The following is a 23,497-nucleotide window of genomic DNA, read 5'->3' as shown; positions in this document are numbered from 1 at the left end:
TGGAGCACAGACTGCAGTTCACCTGACTCCGGATTTGTGGCCAGAGCCCTGTGCTGAAATCACTGGACCCTGTCCTGTCCTGAGCTCAGCTACAGCTGATAAGGCCAGGAGAGAGAGAAACTAGTTTTCATTAGAACAAGACCCACCTGGCCACAGCTAAAAGCCCCATCAGAGCAGGATGACATTCCTGGCGTCCTGTTCTGGACCCTTTGTTCTGAGCGCCAGGGCTTGGAGCCCACCAGGTCCCATGCAGGCAGGGAGCCATGTTTCGTAATAAAGAGTTTTATTTGGTGCTCCAGGTTGAAATCGTCCTAAATGAACGTCCTCGAGTCCTAGCCCTCGAAAGCAGTGACGACGGAGCTCAGACGGTGCTGCTCGGCTGGATGTACTGGCTCGCCAGCTCAGCACGCAGGACCCGCCTGGAGAGGGCGCTCCCAGCCAGGGCGAGCCCCTGCAGGCTCTGAGGTCAGGACACCCCCCAGCTGAGATTAGTGCATAATCTTATGGCAAAGGTGGCCAGGCCTCTTCTCCTGGCTATTTCCCATTCTCCAGCCCAGCTGGGAAAGGCTCGCTGATTACAAGGGGCCCATCCGTCCCAGTTCTGTCCATGCCCGGGGCAGTTTTGCCAGAGATCCCGGCAGGCTGAGGCTGGTTGGCTGAGCAGATCTTTGTTCACGGGCTGAGATGTGAATGCCATTCTCCTCTCCGGCCCTCGAGAGCAGAGATGAGACAAAATCAGAACCCCTCTCCCCGCCCCATCGCCCTGCACTGAGGGGGCCGCGGGGGGTGTCAAATAAATAGGACCTGGATCAGAACCACTCCCTTGTTCGGCAAACCCAAGGCCTGACCACTGAGGTCTTGCCAGACCTAAACCCTCCACATGTTTTGGTTGACAGAGTTGGGCAGGGCCAGACCCAAGCAGACAAGGTGGTTGGATAAATGCAGCTTGGATCCCACTTGCCCCTAGCTTGGGCCATGTGATGGGTGAAGACTCAGGTTCAGCCTGGCTCTGATCAGACACGACCCCACGACCAGCTGTTCCTAAGTCTCCGCCAGTGATCAAAGATGCCATGAGGGGGCCAACCAGTGGGGATGGCTTAGCCCTGCAGCTGCCCCGCTCACGCGTCACATGGGCTCCTTGCGTTAGAGTCCCCTTCGCTACGGGCAGACAAACCAGAGGGGGCGGTTCTGGAAGGGAAAAGATGATTCATGTCAATACAAACAAATCACTATCACTGTTCCCTTCCCCTACCCAGCACCCCGGGACAGCCTGCCCTGGAGCACTGCTTCCCATGTAGCACTGGCTCTGTTCTCTGGGGCGAAGGCTGTATCTGATGTCTGAGCTGGGCCATGCATGGGCGGGGGCTCCCCTGGGGCTCCAGGGCGGGGGATCCAACCCCAGGCCATGAAGCAGCATTGGGGGACAAGGCGGGAAAAGAGTGTGGGTTGCGGGGAGCGTAGGGCCCAGCACTTGAGCTGCTGGGGAAGGGGGAAGAGACCCACAGTGGCTCCCAGGTCCCACCTCCCACTGGGCAGGTGTCATCAGTCCAGCAGCACTTCGGAGGCGTTTGAGACAGAGCAAGGGGCCTGGGCCAAGCTGAGGAGGGATTGCTGGAAGACCAAGGGATAGGGAGGCAGATTGCGCTGGGGCCTGTGCTAGGTTCAGGGCGTGCCTGGTGGGAGGCTGCGTTGGAGTCTGGGGGCTGGGTAGGAGGAAATGGAGCTGGATCCTAGGAAACCCCTGTCTCACGGCCTGATCAAAGGTCACCTGTTCAGCTACATTCCCTTGAACTGGTTCGCCTGAGTCTCCACCTGCTCCTTCCACAGACACGTGGCTCCGCCGTGCCTTGTCCAAGGCCTAGCCAGGAGTGTCCTGGCTCAAGCTTGTGCTCTCCCTCCTCCTCGAAGGGATCTCAGTGGGGGAAAATCAGGGAAGCGGCATGGTGGTGGGGATCCCAGCTGTCCCCCTTTTCCTATTTGGATTAGGGTGGCTAGGTGCTCAGTTTTCGACCAGAAAGTCCAGTCGAAAAGGGGACCTGACAGTGTCCTGTCAGATCTACTGACTGGACACCCAAACTCTGGTTACTGTGGGTGGGGAAACTGCGCCAGCCCCTACTCAGCTGGGGCCGCCTCCTACCTGTGTAGGGCGGCTGAAACTCCCATTCCAGGCTTTGCAGGTGAGTCCCTCCTGACTCTTGGGGGGCAGGGGGAAGGTAGGAGGGGAAAACAGCGAGTGATGGGAGGGACGGAGAAAGAGAAGTGAATGGGGGCAGAGGAAGGCAGGGGCAGGGTTTGGGGGGAATAGGCAGAGCAGGGGTGGGGCCTCGGGGAAGAGGGAAGGGCAGGGGAGGTTCTGGCATTCCTGCTGGAGTGTCCATTTTTTAAAATATAACCCTTCCTGGGATGGATGTAGGTTCACACAGTTGGGGGGTAGGGATCAGATCAGAAAGGATTAAGAGGATATTGAATTAGAGACCCCCCCCCCCAAATCAACGCTCTTTTCATAGACCCATAGAAACATAGAGCTAGAAGGGACCTCAAGAGATCAGCTAGTCCATCCCCCCGCACTGAGTGAGGGCCTTTTGGAAACTTACAAGAGACAAATTGGAAATTCCAGGGAATTTTTAATCCAAGAGGCTGTTTCTGCTCCAAGTGGAAAAGGGAAAAATCATAGAAACGCTACGATATTGATCTTAGCCAGCCAAAATGACTCAGCCACCAGAACCAGCTGCTTGTCAGTGTGGGCGCTCAGGTGGAGAGAGGACACGTCAGTTGCCACGGTTGTGTTTATTAGGAAATCGTGCCCTGTTGACAGCTGGGTTTTGCATTATTCCACACATCAGAAAGACTAGGTTGTCAAGGGCAAAGGTCTGCTACGGCTCGGGCTTGGGTGTGGGCATGGCCCGGATGTAGCTGTCGGAGACCGTGATGTGCTGGTCGAGGAACTCCGAGGTCTCCTCCGCAATCTGCCCAGGTATTCGGAAATCTATGCTGGGCGGCTCCCTTTTGGGAGAGGCAATGTTCCTGCTCTCTGTGTTGCAGCCTGTCCCCTGCAGGAACTGCAAGAAGTTCTCCTCGATGGAGCCTTCGCGACTGGGCAGCCGGAGGTCCTCCTCTGCCGGCTGCTTGAAGAAGCAGGTGAGGTGCCTGCTGAGCTCCCCACGGATCTGCCGGTTGAGGCACCCGTAGAAGAAAGGGTTGGACGTGAAGCAAAAGTAGCCAATCCAGGTGACCACACTCTCCACTTGCCGGCCCGGGAAAGCCTGAGAGCTCAGCGCCAAATAGAGATGGAAGGAGAAATAGGGCAGCCAGCAGAAGAGGAACTGCCCTCCGACTGCTAGGAGAATGATAGCAGCCTTCCCACCCCCAAACGTCCTCTGAGGGGTAATCCGAGGGGCACCCGAGCTGGTCACCATGGTGGACCTGCTGCTGAGGGATTCTGATCGCTGCCGCGGCGTATCCATCCAGGTGGGGAGCGGGCCATGGTGCATGGCAGCCACCCTGGCCACCTTGAACATGCTACAGTAGACCACTAGGATGATCAGGACGGGCAGGAGGAAGTAGAAAGTGGCGAAGAAAACCACGAAGAACTTGCAGTAGGAGCTCTGACTCCACTGCAGCGAGCAGCTCCGGCCACTGTAGGCTGAGGAGGCACTGAAATGATCCGGAGAGAGCCAGCCCAGGACAGGGATCACGGACATGACCACCGCCTTGATCCACACCCCCACCAGGACACAGGCCGCCAGGCCAAGGGTCATCTTGACCTCGTAGCGCATGGGATGCACCACATAGTAGTAGCGCTCCACGTTGATGGCCGAGATGGAAAGGATGCACGAGCTGGTGAAGCAGACGCTCAGGAAGAGGTAGACACGGCACACGGCCTCGCCGAAGATGGTGCTGTTGAAGAAGGCGGAGCTGGACAGCATGGCCAGAGGCATGAGGGTCAGGGCTGCCAAGAGGTCCACCAGACAGAGGTGGAAAACAAAGACAAATTTCCTCAGTGCTGGTGTCTTAATGATGACAGTCATCACGGCCACATTGCCCACGATGGCCGTCAGGTCAATCAAAAGCATGAAGAAGAGCCCGATGGATTCTGAGGCCACGTCCCTGGTCTTGGTGTCCAGGGTGGAATTGGGGTGCATGGTGCTCTGGGATGTATGGAGAAGCCTTCCCGGCCTGGAGGAATTCCATACCCACTGGGTAGGGAGTGAAGGCTCCATGGAGACTGGTGTCGACGCCCACGGCATCTCCCCTCACAGGTCCATCATCCATCCTATTTTGGGTCCCCTAGAGTAATCAGAGAGAATTAGCCAGCAGAGAGGGAGCAATCCCAGCTCACAGACTCACATTCTGGCTGGCTCCTTCACCAGCTGCCAAGCCCCAGAGGACAAGTCCATGCTCCAAGGGCATTTACACTTCCCGATGCTGCTGGATTACATTGGCCATCCTGCTGCTCAGCTGCACCGAATTTGGCACCCTTGTCTGTGTCTTGCTGGATTGTGCTTGGGTGGGTGATGCCCGCTGGTCCAGAAAAGCCATGGGATTGCAGATGGGGCTGTGCACTGGCTAAGGGTCTCCTGTCTGTTTTCAGCCCTCCTGGTATCTCATCTTGCTGCTTGCTTTTCCCTGGCAAAGCTTAGCACCTACAACGAAATGTAATTCCGCGTTAATCACTGCACTGGCTAAGCCAAGAGCCAGGGCCAAACCCTGGGCTCATGCTGATAATGGGAATTTTGCTAAAAGGGCGGACATACCAGAGCACATACGTACACTCAAGCACGTTCGTAAGTGCTTTGCTGAATCAGGGACACAGATCTGAGTAGACACCGAGGACGGTGCTCAGGTTCTGCCCCCCAAGGTCCTAGCTGATGCTGCTAATCCATTAAACCACTTTGATTTTGGGAGGATTCCAGCCCCTCTGCTGCTCCAAGGGCTCCTCCCAGCTTTGGACCTTGGTTTCCAACTCCAGGGGCATCTCCTAAGCTCCCAAAATGGACAGGGTAGAGAGACCCATCTATCATTATTAGGGATTGGGCGAGATCTTCCCGGGGGAGGGAGCAGGGGCAGGGGCAGATTGCCCCATGTCTGCCTATTACTGTGGGTTTCCTGCACCTTCCTCTGTAGCAGCTGATGCTGGTCACTGTCCCAGACAGGATCCTGGACTAGATGGTCCGTAGGTCTGATCCAGTCTGGTGGTCCCCAGATCCCTACGTTCCTTTCACCTCACCAGCGGGGCCTGCTGACTCTGCAACAAATGTCTTGGGAGTTCTGGGTTCTCTCAGGATTCTCCACCGTCCTGTCGCACTGGGAGCCCCAGGGCTGCCTTGGACTAGTGAGTGGCTGCTTCATACCCCAGATCTCAGGAAAGGCAAAGGAAGGATGAGTATGCTCACCCAGAGAAAGAAACCATCCACAGAGGGCCAGGGGCATACCTGGCTCATGGTGGCTGATGCCCCATCAACCTCCTCCGGCCATCCCCACCTCCCTGCTCTCAGCGAGCCCAGAAATTGGCCAAGATCCTGGGCTGGTGTAATCAGCACTGCTCCACTGAAGCAATCAGCAATAGCTCCACATTGATCATTGAGCAAAGTGGATTTACACCAGGTCCTAGCCCTGGGCCCCCAGCTCTCACTGGCCTCTGTGCTGGCTGGGTCTGCGCCTGTGCTCACCAGATCTCATCCAAGGGGCCTGTAGGTTTCCGAGTGTTCGGGATTCCCCAGTGTATGAGCATCCAGCATATTGCCGGGTATGTTCAGTGTATTCCAGGGGATCTCCTGTTTCTTGGGCATCCGTTATATTTGAGAGGTAGCCTCATTATCGGGGGCCTGGGGTGTTCCATATGCCCTGCCTCCCATCCTCAGGGAAGCAGTGAATCTTGGGAGTCCCCCGTTATCAGAGGTCTAGCATATTTCATGGGCTCGTGTATGTCAGTGGGTTCCCATTCCTGGCCATCCCAGCATTCGGGAGTTTCCTGTCACTCAGACACTCGCTGGCGTTGTCCTCACACAGGGAGTGGAAGTGTCCCTTGTGGAGTCTCTGCCCAGTTTACAAAGTATACCAGAAAAATAACCTCCCTGAAAGGACAGGAGCTGGGACTGTCCCCCTGTCAGATGGTAAACTAGTACCTTGCAATCACACAGCACCTTCCATTACAAGGGAATTCCAAAGCACTTCACAGGCTTTAGCTAAGCAGGAGTCACTTTGCTCACAACTGAAATGCAAACACTTCTCGAGTGGAGCACAGCAGCTGTTTAACAGCACACCACAACACTGCCGAATTGCTGAGAACAGAGAGTGAAGAACATGTCCACTTGAAACTACAAGGGGAATTTAGGCCATCCGAATGTAATTACCTAACCTGGAATATGACCAGGACATCAGGGTTCACATCCTTACCTTTGGGAGAAAGCACACTAAGATCTTTCATGCTAACAACAGAGATCAGAGCCCCACTTTCTGAGAGGTATAAAACCCCACAGGACTCAGGGGATCTGATTCTCCAGTGCCCCATACTTGATGAATCTGATGAAGTGAGCTGTAGCTCACGAAAGCTCATGCTCAAATAAATTGGTTAGTCTCTAAGGTGCCACAAGTACTCCTTTTCTTTTTGCGAATACAGACTAACACGGCTGTTCCTCTGATACTTGATACAGTTGTTTCTACCAGTGCATCTTGCTGCCAGAGCTTCATAAACGGGCCTCAGTATCACTGAGAATCACAGTGCTGGTAGGGTGACCAGATGTCCTGATTTTATAGGGACAGTCCCAATTTTTGGATCATTTTCTTATATAAACTCCTATTACCCCCGACCCCCATCCCAATTTTTCACGACAGTCATGAGAGGGGCTCGCCAGCCACAGTAGGAATCCACCTCCCCGAGAGGCGAGAACAGATGAATTCTTCTGTTGCCCTAGTGCTGTCTACACTGGGGGTCAGGTCAGCTGACTACATCACTCAAGGGGGTGGATTTTTCACACCGCTGGGTGATGTAGCTGGGTCGACTTAACTTTTTAGTGTAGACCAGGCCTTGAAGAGCCATCTCACCCTGTGACACCAGCATCAGGGTTTGTCTACACTATGGAGGCCAGACCACCATAATCCCATAGCATAGCTGCAGCCTATGCCGCCGGAAGGGGATTTCCGTCACTTAGGAATGCCACCTCCCCGAATGAAGTTAGCTATGTCAACGGAGGTCCTCTTCCACTGATGGAGCTGTGTCTGCGCTGGGGGTTTAGTTGGCATAGCTACCATGCTCGGGGGAGGATTTTTCACATCCCTGACCAATGTAGTGATGCAATACAACCTGTCAGCGTGCACCCAGCCTAAGATAGCGCACCAGACACATGCCGCTTGATGAAATTAGCCAAAATGGAAAAAAAAAAACCCAAACATCAATGCCTGATCTAAACTTAACACCGATTGACATATTTCAGAGTAGCAGCTGTGTTAGTCTGTATTCGCAAAAGGAAAAGGAGGACTTGTGGCACCTTAGAGACTAACCAATTTATTTGAGCATGAGCTTTCCTGAGCTACAGCTCACTTCATCAGATGCATTTGTTAGTCTCTAAGGTGCCACAAGTCCTCCTTTTCTTTTTACTGATTGACATAGCGACTTCCCTCAGGGGTGTGGAAAATCCACACACCGAATGCTCTAGCTGAGCAGACCCAGCCCTCCAGTCTAGATGCAGCTAGGTCGGCAGGAGAATGCTTCCATCCAGGTAGCTATCACCGCTTGGAAAGGTGAATTCTTTACAGTGATGGGAAAACCCCTTCTCTTGCCATAGGAACCATCTACATCACGGTACTACAGCGCCATAGCTATGTCACTGCAGCGCCCGTAGTGTAGACATGGCCTAAACCTCAAGCACTGTATAAAGGCAGGAACTTACTGCCACCAGCTGTGGAAACGCATGTGACTCCAAAGGGTCTGGGCAGAGCCAGTCGAAGGAACTTTGATGGAACCATATTCCCTGGGAAAATGCAGTTCCACTGAAATCGAAACACTCTGTGAAACTGGTCGATTTTGTTCCAATTTTATTGGGGAGAGGAGGGAAGTTGCAGCAATGTTGCAATGTCCCATTTTGACATTTTCAGAACAAAACATTTCAATATTTTGTTTTTAAACAACTTTTCATTTCCGCTGGTTTTGGTTGGTACGATATTCTAACATCACACAAAGATAAAAAAAAAATCAAAGCACAAGGGACTGGACATTAATTTCTTTTCAGAATTTTCCTGAGTGGAGAATTTCAAAATGTTCAGTTTTCCCTCTGGTTCGGAATGAAGCCAGATTTTGAAATCTCAAAAAGCTTTGCAGCACAGAACTCCCATTCTCCTCGCAGATCTAGTTCTGGGTGCTGAGATGCCAGCTCCAGCAGAACTATGTATCCTGAATCTCATGGCGTGGGACAGCTCAGACACACCAGATCCTCAGCTGGTGATCACTGGCCTTGCTCCATGGACTCCAATGGAACTAAGGCTGAAGATCTGGCCCTAAATTTTGATTCCTAAACACAGAATTGCTCTGATGGAAAACTCCCACACAGGTGAAACAGTGGTGAATGTATCTGCTGGAAGCAGCACCTGGGGAGGAGGGCACCTACAGGGAAAGAACAGACAGGGCAACATTTCAACAAACAGTAACAACATTTGCAGCCCTCTGAATAGTTAGATATTGACCACTGATGGGATTCAGTACTACAGCTGTTACCAGCTCAGGAATCTGCTGAATGGTCAAGCATCCCAAAATGGGGAAACAGCAACGCACGGCCTGGCTTGCACCATAGCACTGACCTGGAAAAAAGGATGGTTGGATACTGTACAATTAATGTTACTGCCGATTAAAAATGCCAGGCCCAGCTCTCAGCAAGATAAGGCTTCTCTGTACTAAGCTGGTAGTGGGAAGGGACCTGAAACTGGGAGTAATTTACGCCAACTGCAATATAAAGGGGCTAGAGCATAAATGAGAAGTGGGGCACAGCACCCGCTAACAGTAGGCTGGAGAACTAGGGTAAGCCCTGACTCAGAGGGAAGAGCGCCCCCTACTGACTCACCCACAGCAGCACGCAACACCGAGCACCATACTGTGGCATTGGGGTCAGCACTGACTCCACACATAATGCTCCTTACCGCCCAGTGCCCCCAAGGGCCATGCTGGAGCAGTGGAGTCAGCCCCCTATTGAATGACTCACCTGGCCCCGCCGTGCTTAGTGCACAACAGTAAATGGGATCTCAGCACAAATGGGCCATTGCAGTTTCCTACTGGTGCTGCGGGCACCCAGTGCTGGCATTTGCAGGCTGTAGCTGGCACAGAGCGGGGAGCAAGGGGAAGTGCATGCAGTCCAGATCACAAAGACTGTGAGGCAGTTCTACCTTTGTGTGATCCACACCGGCAACTTCTCCCCCAGTCCATGTAGCCACCCATGACAACGGAGGACGTCCACCAGCCCCCAGGAGCCCATTCCCCCCCAGAGGAGCAGCGTGGTAGCAAATGGGCGACTCTGTCATCAAGCACCTTTCCTAGCAGAGGAAACCTGTTCAAATTCAGCACATCCTTCCCCTGCCCGCCCCCCTGACACTGGTGGATGTTCCTGAGGCGAAGCGCTGTGGGACAGGAAAGGCAAAGGCACTGGGATAGGAACACTGGGGAATGCTCACTGGAGTCACACCCACTGGCCCTATGGCTGCAGTGGTACTGATTGGGATCAGGGGTCTATCAGTTCTTATGCTTCAGGGCGCCGGCTGATCGCCAGCTGGGGGTCAGGAAGAACCCCCTTTTGGGGGAATGGTATAAAACAGTTAGTATACTACACGGGGTGCACTACCCTTCATCTGTAGCCTCTGGTGTTGGGCACCATGAGAAGCAGGGCACAGGGCGAGATGGCTGGCTGCTGTGTTCTGTGTTCTCTTTCCCCTGCCCATCCCCAGCTCCCTACGCTCTCCCCAGCAACGCGCCCTCCCCACTGCTCCGATCTTGGTCCTGATCAGCCCCTCAACACAGGATGCTTTGCTTGCCCAGGCCCCTAGGCAGGCTGCCCTCTACTCTGTGGACGCCCACCATGGTGTTGTGCCCAGCTCACATGAGCCAACCTGATGAATCTGAGGGTGACCCTCCTCCCCTGTTCCTGCCCAGGCTGCCCCCACAGCCTCCCATTGGGCCCTTCACTTCTATCCACTCGCCCTTCCCTTTGCAGGGGCAGGATTCTTACCCTGTGCTTTCCACCTGCGCAGCGAGCCCCAGCATCCTGCCAGCAGGCCCCGGCCAGGGGTGGAAGGGAAGAGAGCCAGACTAGGAGAGCAGAGCGGCATCCAGCCTGGCCCTGCTCATTCCTTCGCCCTGGTGCTGCTGAACTGGCTTCCAGCGGGACCCTCTGAAGGGCTGCCTCCACCCAGCTCACGTCCTCGCCCCTCCATTAAAACTGATCCTAGAGTCCCTGGTGGCCAGAGCTCGGGTGCCCAGCTCCGGTTCCACACCAGCTGCTTGAGGTTTCAGTCAGGAGACTGGACTTGGCTCTGTGCATTTCTCCCATTGACCGAGACACTCCAGATACCTGGGGATGCAGAGAGAAATGCTGCAGCCTAGCCAGCCCCAGCCCTCTCCTCCTGTCCCCAATCCAGGCATCAGCTCCTACCTTTCCCTGTGCAGCCTGCCAGAGTACTGGGGACCTCTCAGCTGATGCTCCTCCACGGAAGATGATGCACAGAGTCACTGCAGTGAAGGGTGAGAGGCAGCCAGCAGCTTGGAGATCATCAAGGTTTCTGGGTCCTAAAGGCCTCCTGGTTTGCAGTTTGGTATAGCTGGTCCTGCCCCGTCCACGGCTCACACCAGGGATAAGGAGTGCAGGTCAAGGCCTTGCAAAGCATCCAACCGCCTTCTAATGCCAGGCCAGCCCCACAGCGTTCCCATGAGAGTCAGAACCATTGCCTTTAGCAGCTTCCTCCAGGCTGCGTCCGGCTTCTGCCAGCAGGGCCTGCACCGGGAACAGCATGTCCTAGCACAGGGCTTGCTGCCCAGCGCTCTCTAATGCCATTGCAGTGATGGGACTTGCTCAGCTGATGGAGGACAGCACTTCCAGGAGCAGATGCCCCTGCTACCACATTGGGCAACGGAACGTGCCCAGACCATGAAGGTCAGAAACTCTAGCAGCACAGCACCCCCTATCCCTGGGATTGGAAGGTAGAGGAGGGTCAGCATATGAAGGCCCCATCTCCACTACCTTCCAACGAGCCTGCAGCCCGGCTTCCCGGCCTACCCCCATAATTCTAAGTAGAGCTACCCTGGGCCAAAGCGTGCAGAGAGGGGTGAGTCTCCCCTAAAGGAGAACAGCTGGGGGTTTGCACCCAGGCATAGTCCATGATAGGTCACCATGAACTCAGCCGCCCTCTTCCCATCGTGTCACCAGGTCACTCTGGATGGACGAGAGGATTTGGTTGTGGCCCATCCCCTGTGTTTAGCTAACTCCTCTGAACCCAGACCACACACAAATGATTTAAAAATGGCAATAGCATAATCCAGCAGGGAGGGCATAGGCCTGGGAGTCAGGACTACTGGGTTCTGTCCTGGCTGGGCCACATATACCCTGCAAATTGCATCCCCCACTCACTCTCTCTCTGTGCCTCAGTTTTTCCCATGTAATAAAGGAGCAATGATACTTACTCTCCTTCATAAAGTTTCAGAGGAACAGCCGTGTTAGTCTGTATTCGCAAAAAGAAAAGGAGTACTTGTGGCACCTTAGAGACTAACCAATTTATTTGAGCATGAGCTTTCGTGAGCTACAGCCCACGGTATACATCTGATGAAGTGAGCTGTAGCTCACGAAAGCTCATGCTCAAATAAATTGGTTAGTCTCTAAGGTGCCACAAGTACTCCTTTTCTTCATAAAGTTGATTGCTAGAGAAGACAGGTGTGTTGTTACCTCTCCTGGGTAAGGGACAGGACCACAGGTGAGGTGCCATGGGGATTACACAGCCCTGGCGGCCCAGCCCAGGGGCAGACACAATGTAGCTGGGGTAGGTGAAGCTTTAGTGGGCGAGAGAGGCACTTCCCTCAGGAAGCTGTAGTCATGTAGGGACAGCCTGGAAGAAGGCACAAAGCCCACGGGGGGGGGGGGGGGAAGGACACAAGGGAATCAGAAAAGAAGGGTTAGGGCTTAAACAATGGGCAGGGGCAGGAGCAACCTCTTCAAGGAGAGGGGGAAGATGGGTGGTGACCCCCCAAGGAGTGGGGGATGGGGGCAGCAGAAAGGGCCCCGTCTGGAGTAGAGTGGAGGAGGCAGAGAGGGGAGTGGGGAAGGCCAGTGAGGCAGAGCAGGGTTGAGTTGAGAATGGGAGCGGTCTGATATCTCAGCAGCAGCATTGGGGAGTGAGGGAGGGACAAGGAGGAGCCTGGGGCTGGGGCCTAGATGGTAACAGGGAAAGGAGGAGAGTGTTTGGGGGCAAGGCACTGTGTAGGAGTCTATCCCTTGAGGGCCAGGGGCCCTGGTTTCCAGCCAGGGAACACCCAGCTTGGGCAACAGCTGTGGGCTAGTGGACTAAGCACAGGGCTGGGGGCCAGGACTCCTGGGTTATTGTTAGTAGTATTGTCACAGCCATGCCATGCCTAGGGCTCCAGCATGCCAGGCGCTGCCCAGACACATGGAGTAGGAGACAGTCCTACTCTGAAGAGCTCACAAGCTGAGAGAAAGGAATCAGCCCCATGTTACAGAGGGGGAATTAAACGTGGGGAGCAGAAGGCCTAGGTTCCCAAAGGGATTTTAGGTAGCACAGCACCTAACTCCTAGATGCCCTGCTGTTCAGGGGAACCTACCCACAGCCCCACGTCCAGCACATGGGGAGAGCCAAGTGCCTCGGAAAGGCATGCAGAAGCCAGCCGGGGTGAAATGCTGACGGCGTGGGGCTTAAAGCCTCCATTCGCACAGGAGCCTAGTGCCTAACTCCCTTTGGTCTGGGCCTTAGGTACCCTAGGGACAGGGTGGTGCCTGCCTCCGCTCAGGCTTCCCAGGCCTGACCCCTCTCCTGGTCCTGACCCAAAGTCTCCTGGGGAACCTGTGGTGGAGGCAGGAATTGAACCGAGCTCTCCTGAGTCCCAAGCTGCTGGGTTAATGATGGAACCATCCAACCTCTGCTCCCAGCTCAGCTACTGCCTCTCTGGGCACCCTGGGTAGGTCATGTCCCCACTTTGCCTCAGTTTCCCCTTGGATTGCCAACCCTCCAGGACTGTCCTGGAGTCTCCAGGAATTAAAGATGAATCTGCAGTTAAAGATTATGTCATGTGCTGAAACCTCCAAGCGTACGTCCAACCAAAACCGGCAACCTTCTCTGTAGCACGGAGCCAACAATGCACAGGATTAGCAGCAGCTCTGGGAATGGCACATGGAAATGGAAAAACGATGCAGATTAAACCATTCAGAGAATAAACTCTCTGGTCCCTCCAACCTCTCCCAGGACACCCTGGCAGCTGGGCAGGGCCACCCAGGGCAGGTGCATTTCCTTCTGCCCGGAGCTGGGCAGGGCCACCCAGGGCAGGTGCGTTTCCTTCTGCCTGGAGCTGCAGCCCAGGGCTGGTCCTGGGGGGCACAGCGTCGGGTCCTGGTTAGCTTCCTACCTGGCACGAGCGTGGCTTTTTTTAGCATCTGCTTCTCCCCTGGGAAAGTGTAGGCTGCACTGCGGCATCTCCCCCAACACAGCCAGCCGCATGGCCCCAGCCAGGAGGCTGGTCGTCATTTCAGCCCGGCCTTTTATTCATTTAGTCGGTTTGGGGGCTTATGCTGCTGCTTTTCATCTGTTCCCTCTTTGCCACTGCACAGGGCTAGCACCAGTGAGACTACAGCTGTGAGCTCCCTCATAGCAGGGCCCTGGCAAGGCCGGCCAGGACCCCAGGGCTGTGATCTTCCTCCCAGCAGTGTCCTCAGCTCTGCCAGTGCTCAACCATCTCCCTTGCAGCAGTGGCCCTGACTAGCCACTAGCAGCCACTGTCAGAACAAGAGAGAAGGCGGAGCTCGGCAAACCCTTTGTAGTTGCCTGCGTTGGCTGCACGGGCTCCTCGGCTGCTGAGTAGCAGCTTGGAGAAGGTAATGCATATTCAGGCTGCAGCCACCGCTGGTCACGTGCACCTATTGCTAGGTTACAAGAACCCAAAAATAAATCCTTCCAAACTAGATTAGAAACAGAGGGACCTCAAATGACCTGTGTTCCCAGCACTGTAGTAGGGGAGCAGGGATATTAGTGAGTGGCAGAGGGGAAGACACGGGGAAGATCCCTGATAGGAAAGGAGGGCCGTCCTTCCCAGCCCTCCCTGGACAAAACAAGGGGGCTGCTCCCCCCTAGGCAGCTGCTGACCTTCAGCCCCAAGTCTTCATGCACAGCTGAGGATGTTGGGCTGCTTTCATCAGGGCTGGCCAGCTGGGGCATAAAGGACCAGCACTAACTGGGCTCACAACTGGGAAACCATCTTCGGCTGCGAATCAGTCAAGGACCCTTCTAGAGAGCATCTGCCTGCCCCACTCCAGACTGAGAGACTCAGGCAGCCCCATACATAGCCCACCCAGCACAGCACGGCCCTGCAGGTGACCTGAATGCACTTGATGTGTTAGTGGACCAGAACCCCAGCTGGGGTAAATCGGCATAACTCCATTGGCATCAGTGGGCCAAATCCCCCACTTATGTAAATAGCTGCATTGGAGTCAGTGGGCCAGACTCCCCTCTGTTGCCAAGCCCCGTGTCTGCACTGGGTCAGTGCTGCTATTCTGATGTGCATGTCTGAGGGTCTGACAGGCAAATGACACAAGGGCATGGACGCAGGCCACTTCACTGCTCGGTTAAGGCGTGAGGACATGTAATTGTGCTGTTCTGTCCTGGGTCATTGGCCAGTAAATCCGGGAAGTCAGCCTGCGGGATGCTTTAACCAAGTTAGCCGAACTTTTTAAACATGGGTTCAGGCTACAACTGAATTAATAGGGGGCTTGAATCCCCCCTCACTCACCTCGGTGTAAATCCAGAGTGACCCCACTGGGCCTAATTTCCCCCCCTCACTCACGCCAGTGTCAGTCAGGAGTCACCCCACTGGACCCGATTCTCCTCTCACTCCGGTTTGAATCAGGAGTCAGTAAGTGAAGTCAGAAGCAGGTCAATACAGAACTGTATAAGCTGCACCAGAAATACCTAGGGTATTTGGGATACTGTATAAATGAGCAATGCAGGACCCTGAATTTGGGAGTACAAGCCGTGGAACAAAGAACATCTCCTGAATCCATTCCAGAACGGAGATGAACCTAGGCAGCAATCCATCCATCCGGCTGGCTCAAGTCACTGCACCTTCTCAGAGTGATCTTCTGCAGAGCGGGCATGCCTCGACCTGGAGAGCCCCAGCAGACCAGGTACTGCGAAGAGTGAGACGGCACCACGAGTGAGACAGCGTCTCTGTGATGCAGGGACACTGACTATTGTAGGCTGGGATACCAGTAACACTCATTGTGGAGCATCTTTGTAAGGGCCTGATAGTCTGATAAAGCCCCAGGAAACTGTGTGATATTGAGGCTTGCTATGTTTGCTTCAAGCAAGACGCTCTTGCTTCCATTTGGGCGTGGAGATCATTAGAACTGAGCCATATGTAGGGACAAGAGGTTCCTTTAACCACAAGCCACTGGTGCCCCCGGATAAGCAGCCGGGGACTGCGGGGCAGTGAGATGTCAGACTCCGTCTGCACACGACAAGAGACAATACGGAGGTAGTGTCTGTGCCCAGCAAGACCTGGCTCATGTAACCCATCTCGGCACCCAGGGGATGTCATGGCTGTGGTTTTCGGGGGGGGGAGGGATAGCTCAGTGGTTTGAGCATTGGCCTGCTAAACCCAGGGTTGTGAGTTCAATCCTTGAGGGGGCCATTTAGGGAACTGGGGCAAAAATTGGGGATTGGTCCTGCTTTGAGCAGGGGGTTGGACTAGATGACCTCCTGAGGTCCAACCCTGAGATTCTCTGATTCTATGATGCAGGAATGCTGCAGATAGTTGAGGAAACCGAAGCAGCCAAAGGAATCAGGCCAGGCTTTGGAGCGGCTCTTCCCAGAGGGGCTCAGCCTGGGAGGCTGTTGTGGCATTAGCTAGCAAAAGCACAGTGGAGTCCATTGTGGGTATCAGAGCATGGCAACGAGCAGGGATGTCCACCTGATGGCCCAGGATTGGGAAAGGCCTCCGGGGCCAGAACCTCCGCTGGTGGGTCAGGCCCACAAATGTTATGGACGCCCTAGCAATCCCCAAGCTACTGGAAGGGCAGAGAGGACAATGCAAACCCAGAGAGACGCTGCAACACAGGTGTCAGGGTTCCTTCCCCACTCTGAACTCTGGGGTACAGATGTGAGGACCCACATGAAAGATCCCCTAAGCTTATTCTTACCAGCTTAGTTTAAAACTTCCCCAAGGCACAGATTCCTTTCTTGTCTTGGGATCGCTGCCACCACCAAGTGATTTAACAAACAATCAGGGAAAGGACCACTTGGAGTCCTATTCCCCCAAAATATTCCCCCAAGCCTACACCCCCTTTCCTGGGGAAGGCTTGAGCATATATCCTCACCAATTGGTTACAAAGGGACAACAGATCCAAACCCCTGGGTCTTAGAACAATGGAAAAATCAGTCAGGTTCTTAAAAAGAAGGATTTTATTTAAAGAGAAAAGGTAAAAGAATCACCTCTGTAAACTTAGGCTGGTAGTTAACCTTACAGAGTAACAGAAGATTCAAAGAGCACAGAGGAACCCACTCTAGCCTTAGTTTCAAAGTTACAACAAAACAGGGATAAACCTCCCTCTAGCAAAGGGAAAATTCACAAGTTGAGAAAACAAAGATAAACTCATACGCCTTGCCTGGCTGTTACTTACAAGTTGAAATAAGTGAGACTTGTTCAGAAAGATTTGGAAAACGTGGACTGATGTCCGGTCCCTCTTAGTCCCAAGAGCGAACGGCCACAGAAAACAAAGAACCCAAAATAAAACCTCTCCCCACACCCAGATTTGAAAGTATCTTTTGTCCCCATTGGTTCCTTTGGTCAGATGCCAACCAGGTTACTTAGTTTCTCAACCCCTTACAGGTAAGGAGGAATTTAGGCTACCCCTATGGTTATGACAGCAGGCATCCTTTCCTAGCTCGACTCACCCACAGAGCAACATAAATAAATAGAGCAAGAGCCACCCAGCACAGCTGAGGAGGCAGCTGCTCTCAAGGATGAGCTGTGTCCTTCAATGGCCACGTCTCACACAAGTGCCGCAGGCTGACACAGGAGGAGCTGGGCGGCATCTCACCCGAAGGGAGCCGCACGGGCTCGAATGAGAACGCACCTTGCTGACGATGAAGGGGGGAGCAGACCCAGGCAGGGTGCAACTCTTCAGGAGAGCCAGGGGCTCCTCAACTGGTGTAAATCAGCTTAACTCTATTGATGCGATGGGGCCATCTTCATTTACATCAGCTGTGATTCTGGCCCATACTGCCCCTTCCTGGCCAAGCCTGGCACTGCCAACATTCCTTGCCTCAGCTCCCTTCCCCAAGATGGGTCTTCTTGGGTCTCCCTACACTGGTCAGGGTTGGGCATGTGGCTTAGCTGTCCAGCTAAGGCACCAACAAACTCCACCTCTTCTGGGGTCACCCACATCCATACTAAGAGTCCCAACAAATGAAAAAGTTCTTCTGCCCTTTGGGGGCAGCCCTTCAGCCCGCCCTCTGGGCCTTGTTCTCACCCCCTTTCTGGGCTCTCTTTGAGAGGCTTTTTCTGCTCTAGTATCGAGCACCAGGCTGGTTCCCCTGGAGTGCCTGGCCTCCCGCAGACCCTGGCTGAGAGTCTGCCACAGGAGCGAGCCAGCCATCCAGCCATTCCACACCCCACACTGATGTCTCCCCTCCCTTTTATACTGCCCAGGTGACCATGCAGTTAGTCCCTGACCCCCTTAGTCCCACCCCATCAGGCTGGGAAGCAAAAGTGTCATTTCAGAACAATTCAGGGAGGCGGGAAGTTGTGTCAGTGCATAGAATATGCTATGGGATTAGCACAATCAATTTCAAACATCTAGAGAATAAGAAGATAAGAAGGTGATAGGTAACAGCATGGATTTATCAAGAACAAACCACGTCAAACCGACCTGATAGCTTTCTTTGACAGTGTAACAAGCCTTGTGGATGGGGGGTAAGTGGTAGATGTGGTATATCTTGACTTTAGTTAGGCTTTTGGTACTATCTCGCATGACCTTCTCATAAACAAATTAAGGAAATACTAGACGGAGCTAATATAAGATGGGTGCATAGTTGGCTGGAAAACCATTCCCAGAGAGTAGTTATCAGTGGTTCACAGTCAAGATGGAAGGGCATATCGATTGGGGTCCCGCAGGGATCAGTTCTGGGTCCGGTTCTGTTCAATATCTTCATCAATTATTTAGATAATGGCATAGAGCGTACAGTTATAAAGTTTGTGAACAATACCAAGCTGGAAGGGGTTGTGAGTGCTTTGGAAGATAGGATTAAAATTCAAAATGATCTGGACAAACTGGAGAAATGGTCTGAAGTAAATAGGATGAAATTCAATAAGCACAAATGTAAAGTACTCCACTTAGCAAGGAACAATGAGTTGCTCACAAACTAAATATGACTCCGTAACACTGTTGCAAAAAAAGCAAACCTCATTCTGGGATGTATTAGCAGGAGTATTGTAAGCAAGACACGAGAAGTAATTCTTCTGCTCTGCTCTGCTCAACACTAATTAGGCCTCAACTGGAGTATTGTGTCCAGTTCTGGGTGCCACATTTCAGGAAGGATGTGGACAAATTGGAGGAAGTCAAGAGAAGAGCAACAAAAATGATTAAAGATCTAGAAAACATGACCTATGAGGGAAGATTGAAAAAACTGGGTTTGTTTAGTCTGGAGAAGAGAAGACTGAGAGGGGACATGATAACAGTTTTCAAATACATAAAAGGTTGTTACAAGGAGGAGGGAGAAAAATTTTTTTCTTAACCTCTGAGGATAGGACAAGAAGCAATGGGCTTAAATTGCAGCAAGGGAGGTTTAGGTTGGACATTAGGAAAAACTTCCTAACTGTCAGGGTGGTGAAGCACTGGAATAAATTGCCCAGGGAGGTAGTGGAATCTCCATCAATGGGGATTTTTAAGAGCAAGTTGGACAAACACCTGTCAGGGATGGTCTAGATAATACTTAGTCCTGCTATCAGTGCAGGGGGCTGGACTAGATGACTTTGTGAAACTCTGCACCCCATATTCCCCAGAGTCATTTGATTATGATATGGCGATAATATAATTATGATGCAGTTTGTACATGTAAGCAGAGTCAGAATGAGCTCTACCCTGACATCTGGTGGTGAGCTGTGGAAAAGGACTTCAGGGGCTGATCTCGTTAGCCACCCTGCCTAACATGATGGACTGCCTGCCCAAATGGTCACTTTGGCTGCTGTGGGATCCCCAGTCTCTTTGTTATTGGGGCAGGAGTAATAAAGCGTTGTTATCCTGGTTATGTGAATCAAGGACAGTAGAACTGTACTTGGCATTTTATGATGGAGGGACTTGCCCTCAACTAAGCAGCACTTGCTAGGCAAGGGACATGGGTTCCAAAAACCAGTGAATTGAGAGAGGCTGGGGATAGGTATGTGTGCCTAGCAGTATGGCCCTCTGGTTCCCCCCTATCTTGACACCCTGCCCCTGTGTAATAACAGAGCTAGTTTTGGCTCCATTAGGAGTCTTGTTACATACTGCAGAGCTGAAATCACTGATACCTAGGTCCAAGTATTAGGTCTTCTTTCGGCTAGTGGTGCACTAGCCCTAAGGCTCCCCCTACTACCAGCTAAAATCACTAAGTGCTGAAGTCACTGAAAAGCTGAGATCACTGAGTGCTGTGTTAAGTAGGGGTGGGGGGCAGGGCCTGAAGACAAGTTGGTGAGTGGACAGCAGGATGGCTAGTGGAAAGCAGAGCGGATAGGAGTGGCCAGCAGGATGGCTGGTGGAGAGGCGCAGCTGGTGGTGAAGACTGCAGCAGAACCCCATGGAGAGGCCTGGCACTCAGCTATCAACCTAAGCAGCGGAGCATGTAAGATGCCCCCCAGTACCCCCCTCCACTTCCACCCAAACTGGGAGGTAAACTCTGCAGATGAACTTCTGAACTCTGGGGGGCTGCACTGACCAAGGACAAAAACTGTGGGGGGTGGTGACTATTGGGTTGCTGGACTCAAGAACCACTCTGGGGCTGCGGGGGGAGGAGGGGGAAGGACACTGCCAGACTCACTTGGGGATGGGTCTTTTGCTCATGGTTAGTGTTATGAATCCTGTTTGTGGTGTTTCCCCAACATAATGCCCCATTGTTTCCCTCCTTTATTAAAAGGCTTTTGCTACACTCAGACTCTGTGCTTGCGAGAGGGGAAGTATTGCCTCTTAGAGGCACCCAAGGGGGTGGTATGTAATTGTCCCAGGTCACTGGGTGGGGGCTCAAGCCGGTTTTGCCTTATGTTATTGAAACGGAATCCCTAGATACTGAACCCGGCCCTTGTTGCTGCCCACTGTGATGGGCAGAAGGGTTACATACGAACTATGTCATGTGAGGTGTCAGTGGAAAAGTTATGGTTTGCTGAATATGATTATCATGTGTATATGCATTTGTGAAGGCCAAGACTATAACAGGGTTCAAAAAAGAACTGGATAAATTCATGGAGGATCGGTCCATTAATGGCTATTAGCCAGGATGGGTAGGGATGGAGTCCCTAGCCTCTGTTTGCCAGAAGCTGGGAATGGGCAACAGAGGATGGATCAGTTGATGATTCCCTGTTCTGTTCATTCCCTCTGGGGCACCTGGCACTGGCCGCTGTCAGCAGACAGGACACTGGGCTAGATGGACCTTTGGTCTGACCCAGTCTGGCCAGTCTTATGTTCTCATCATTTTTGTATCTGGAGTTATGAATATTGACTATGCATCTATATTTCAAATGTGTTTGTTCCTGGGTAACACCCGCAAAGTAGTTTACATCCAGTCTAGCCAGCACCTTGTGAAGGGGCTACCCAAGGTAATGGACCATCAGCAAAAACAATGGACCATGGGAAAAGCAGAGACTCACCTGATTAGCTTTCCTGTGGATGCTTCAACCAAAATATGCGTAATGGCTGCCATGACTCATCAAAGCATGCAAAGGCATGTGATGAAGTCATGTGATAGTCGACTCCATTTTGGTGCCTGTCCTTTTCCACAAACTGGGCTGGGGGCTTTATTTGAGACAATGAAGTTCCTTCCACATGGAAGAAGCTATAAAAAGGGGAAGTGACATCATCACTGGACCTCAGTCCCCCATACGACAACACCTGAAAACACCTGAGGAACAAAGGCTGAACTGGGGAAGGGGGGCCCAGGCAGGACAGAAGAATTCCTGTCTGTGTATGCAAAAGCTGCAACCTGCTTGTAGCTAACAGGGTGAGACACTGCTTGATTCAAATCCTATCTAGTTTATAAAGCTTGGATTGCGTGTTTGTTTATTTCTTAGGTAATCTGCTTACATATGTACGATCACTGCTTATGACACTTAAATCTTTCTGTACTTAATAAATCTGTTTTACATTTTTACCTAAAACAGTGTGTTTTGCTTGAAGTGCTTGGGGGAATCTGATCAGGAACAAAATCTGCTGCATTGTCCTCTCCATGTAGAGGGAGGAGCGGGCTGGGTAACAGACTTGGTTGTCAGGCTTTTGACCAGGGCAAGATGGTACAGCTCTGGGACCCCTTCATGTAACTGCAGCTGGGTGCGTCCCTGCCTGTAGGAAAGTCTGTGGGAGAGCAGGACTGAGAGCAGTCTGCAGCTTGCCACAGCAGCACAGTGAGAGAGGGAGCCCAGTTCGTTATGCCAGAGGGCTCAGTGGTACCTCAGTTCCAGGTTGCACCCCGGGGAAACCCGTCACAGACCTCTCGAGCTCCCTTCACATCCTACGATTCTATTATATCTTGCAAGTGTAGGGGGTGGGGGGAGAGTGGAAGACATAATGGAGTGTACAGACCTATGAAACATTGGCAGGGAGCAAACCAAGGTCCGGAGGGGGGACTCTCCCCCTTGCCCCATAGCAAATGAGGCCCTGTTTGGAAGCATCTATTTAAATTATGGCACAGACAGGGCTGGCCCATTTCCCTTTAAAGGGGCTGGTCACCCTTCAACAGTCCTCCCACCCTGCAGCCATCCTATCCCCAAGGCAGGTGCTACATCATCTCGGTGTTATTTCCTCTGCCGAGCCCAGCCAAGCTGCTTTCCTCTCGGCCAGCCCTCTGGCCCCTCCCTCAGCTGGGCACTTTCTGAGCCCAGCCAGCCTCTTGCCGGGCACACCTTCTCTGGGCTGAAGAGCTGGAACCCCTCCACTGCCTCTTTCAGTGTCATTACTTGGAGCTCTAGATGTTTCTTCCCCCCGCCCCCTGTTCTTCTCTTTGCCCGGGAGGCTGTACGGCCTGGCTTCTCCCACAGCAGCTAGCTTCACCTCACAACCTCACTGCGCTGTCTGGGACCATCAGCCCCAGCCTGTGCAGGGCCCTCTTTTACGCAGTGTGGGTCTCCTCTAGGTCCCTTTGTGGCTGCTGTTTGTTTCCAAATGCCTCCTGCAACTCCCTTTTGTACCTGTCCTTCACAGCAACTAGACTCGTCATGGCCACGGTCTCCAATACCACGGAGGCTTGGCCTCTGCACTGGGACCCAGTACTGCCAAGGCTGCAGAGCCTGTCATTCCTACTTGCCCCATGTTCTCCCCTTGCCCAGCACAGCCCAGGGAACGCCTTCCGCAGGCCTGCGACCTTGGCTCTTTTCCCCTGGCTCGCTGATCTGTAAAGCTGTTTCTCTCAACCTCTGCCTGCCTCCGCTGGGTTTCCAGATGCAGGTGCGGTCCACATGCCAGCTCGGTGTGTGGAAAATTCCCACCCCTGAACGATGCAGTTACACCGACCAATCTCCTGGTATAAACAGCGCTATGTGGACAGGAGGGCTTCTCCTATCAACACAGCTACGGCTTCTCGGGGAGGTGGAGTACCCATGCTGAGTGGAGAAGCTCTCCCATCGGCATTGGTAGCATCTTCACTGAAAGCTGCAAACAAGCCCTCGGCCTCTGAAGCTAGAACTCTGCCAGCTTCCTGCCCCCAGGCTAACATCCTTCCCCTGCAAGTCAAGTTCTTAGTGGGACAGAGCCTTCTGATATGCCCAGTCTTCCCACATCTGCAGCAACCGCCCTTAGGGACTTGCCCTCTCTCCTTTTCAAGGGACAGAATCTCCTTCTGTGCTCCACTTTACTGCACCTGAATCAACCACAGCTATTGCCAGAAGATGCTGTGAAGGCCAACACTATAATGGGGTTCAAAAAAGAACTAGATACATTCATGGAGCATAGAATATCGGGGTTAGAAGGGACCTCAGGAGGTCATCTAGTCCAACCCCCTGCTCAAAGCAGTATCAATCCCCACCGTTTGCCCCAGATCCCTAAATGGCCCCCTCAAGGATTGAGCTCAC

At 53.0% G+C, this 23,497-nt stretch overlaps 1 protein-coding gene across 3 annotated transcripts; it reads right to left on the bottom strand.

Moving 5' to 3' along the window:
- Positions 1-266: 266 nt before the first annotated feature.
- GPR61 (G protein-coupled receptor 61) lies at positions 267-13,972 on the bottom strand. 3 transcript variants are annotated; one of them, XM_048826660.2, is made up of 4 exons: positions 10,632-11,740; positions 10,209-10,550; positions 2,595-4,643; positions 267-1,188 (listed from the first exon to the last, which is right to left on the bottom strand). In XM_048826660.2, the coding sequence occupies exon 3, from the start codon at positions 4,245-4,247 to the stop codon at positions 2,874-2,876; it is 1,374 nt and encodes a 457-aa protein (XP_048682617.2). In that variant the 5' UTR covers positions 4,248-4,643; positions 10,209-10,550; positions 10,632-11,740; the 3' UTR covers positions 267-1,188; positions 2,595-2,873. The 3 variants fall into 3 exon arrangements, with proteins under 3 accessions (XP_048682617.2, XP_048682618.2, XP_048682616.2); XM_048826661.2 differs by lacking the exons at positions 10,209-10,550; positions 10,632-11,740 and adding an exon at positions 13,604-13,972; XM_048826659.2 differs by lacking the exon at positions 10,209-10,550.
- Between the last annotated feature and the right edge of the window lie 9,525 nt (positions 13,973-23,497).

The sequence above is a fragment of the Caretta caretta genome, chromosome 21 (assembly GCF_965140235.1).
Source record: "Caretta caretta isolate rCarCar2 chromosome 21, rCarCar1.hap1, whole genome shotgun sequence".
NCBI lineage: Eukaryota > Metazoa > Chordata > Testudines > Cheloniidae > Caretta > Caretta caretta.
The sequence above is the reverse complement of the archived record's forward strand: the minus strand, read 5'-3'. Positions and strand labels throughout refer to the sequence as shown.

Excerpts from the sequence above, each read along its gene's own strand:
- GPR61 (XM_048826661.2), bottom strand. The coding sequence starts at position 4,247 with ATGCCGTGGGCGTCGACACCAGTCTCCATGGAGCCTTCACTCCCTACC.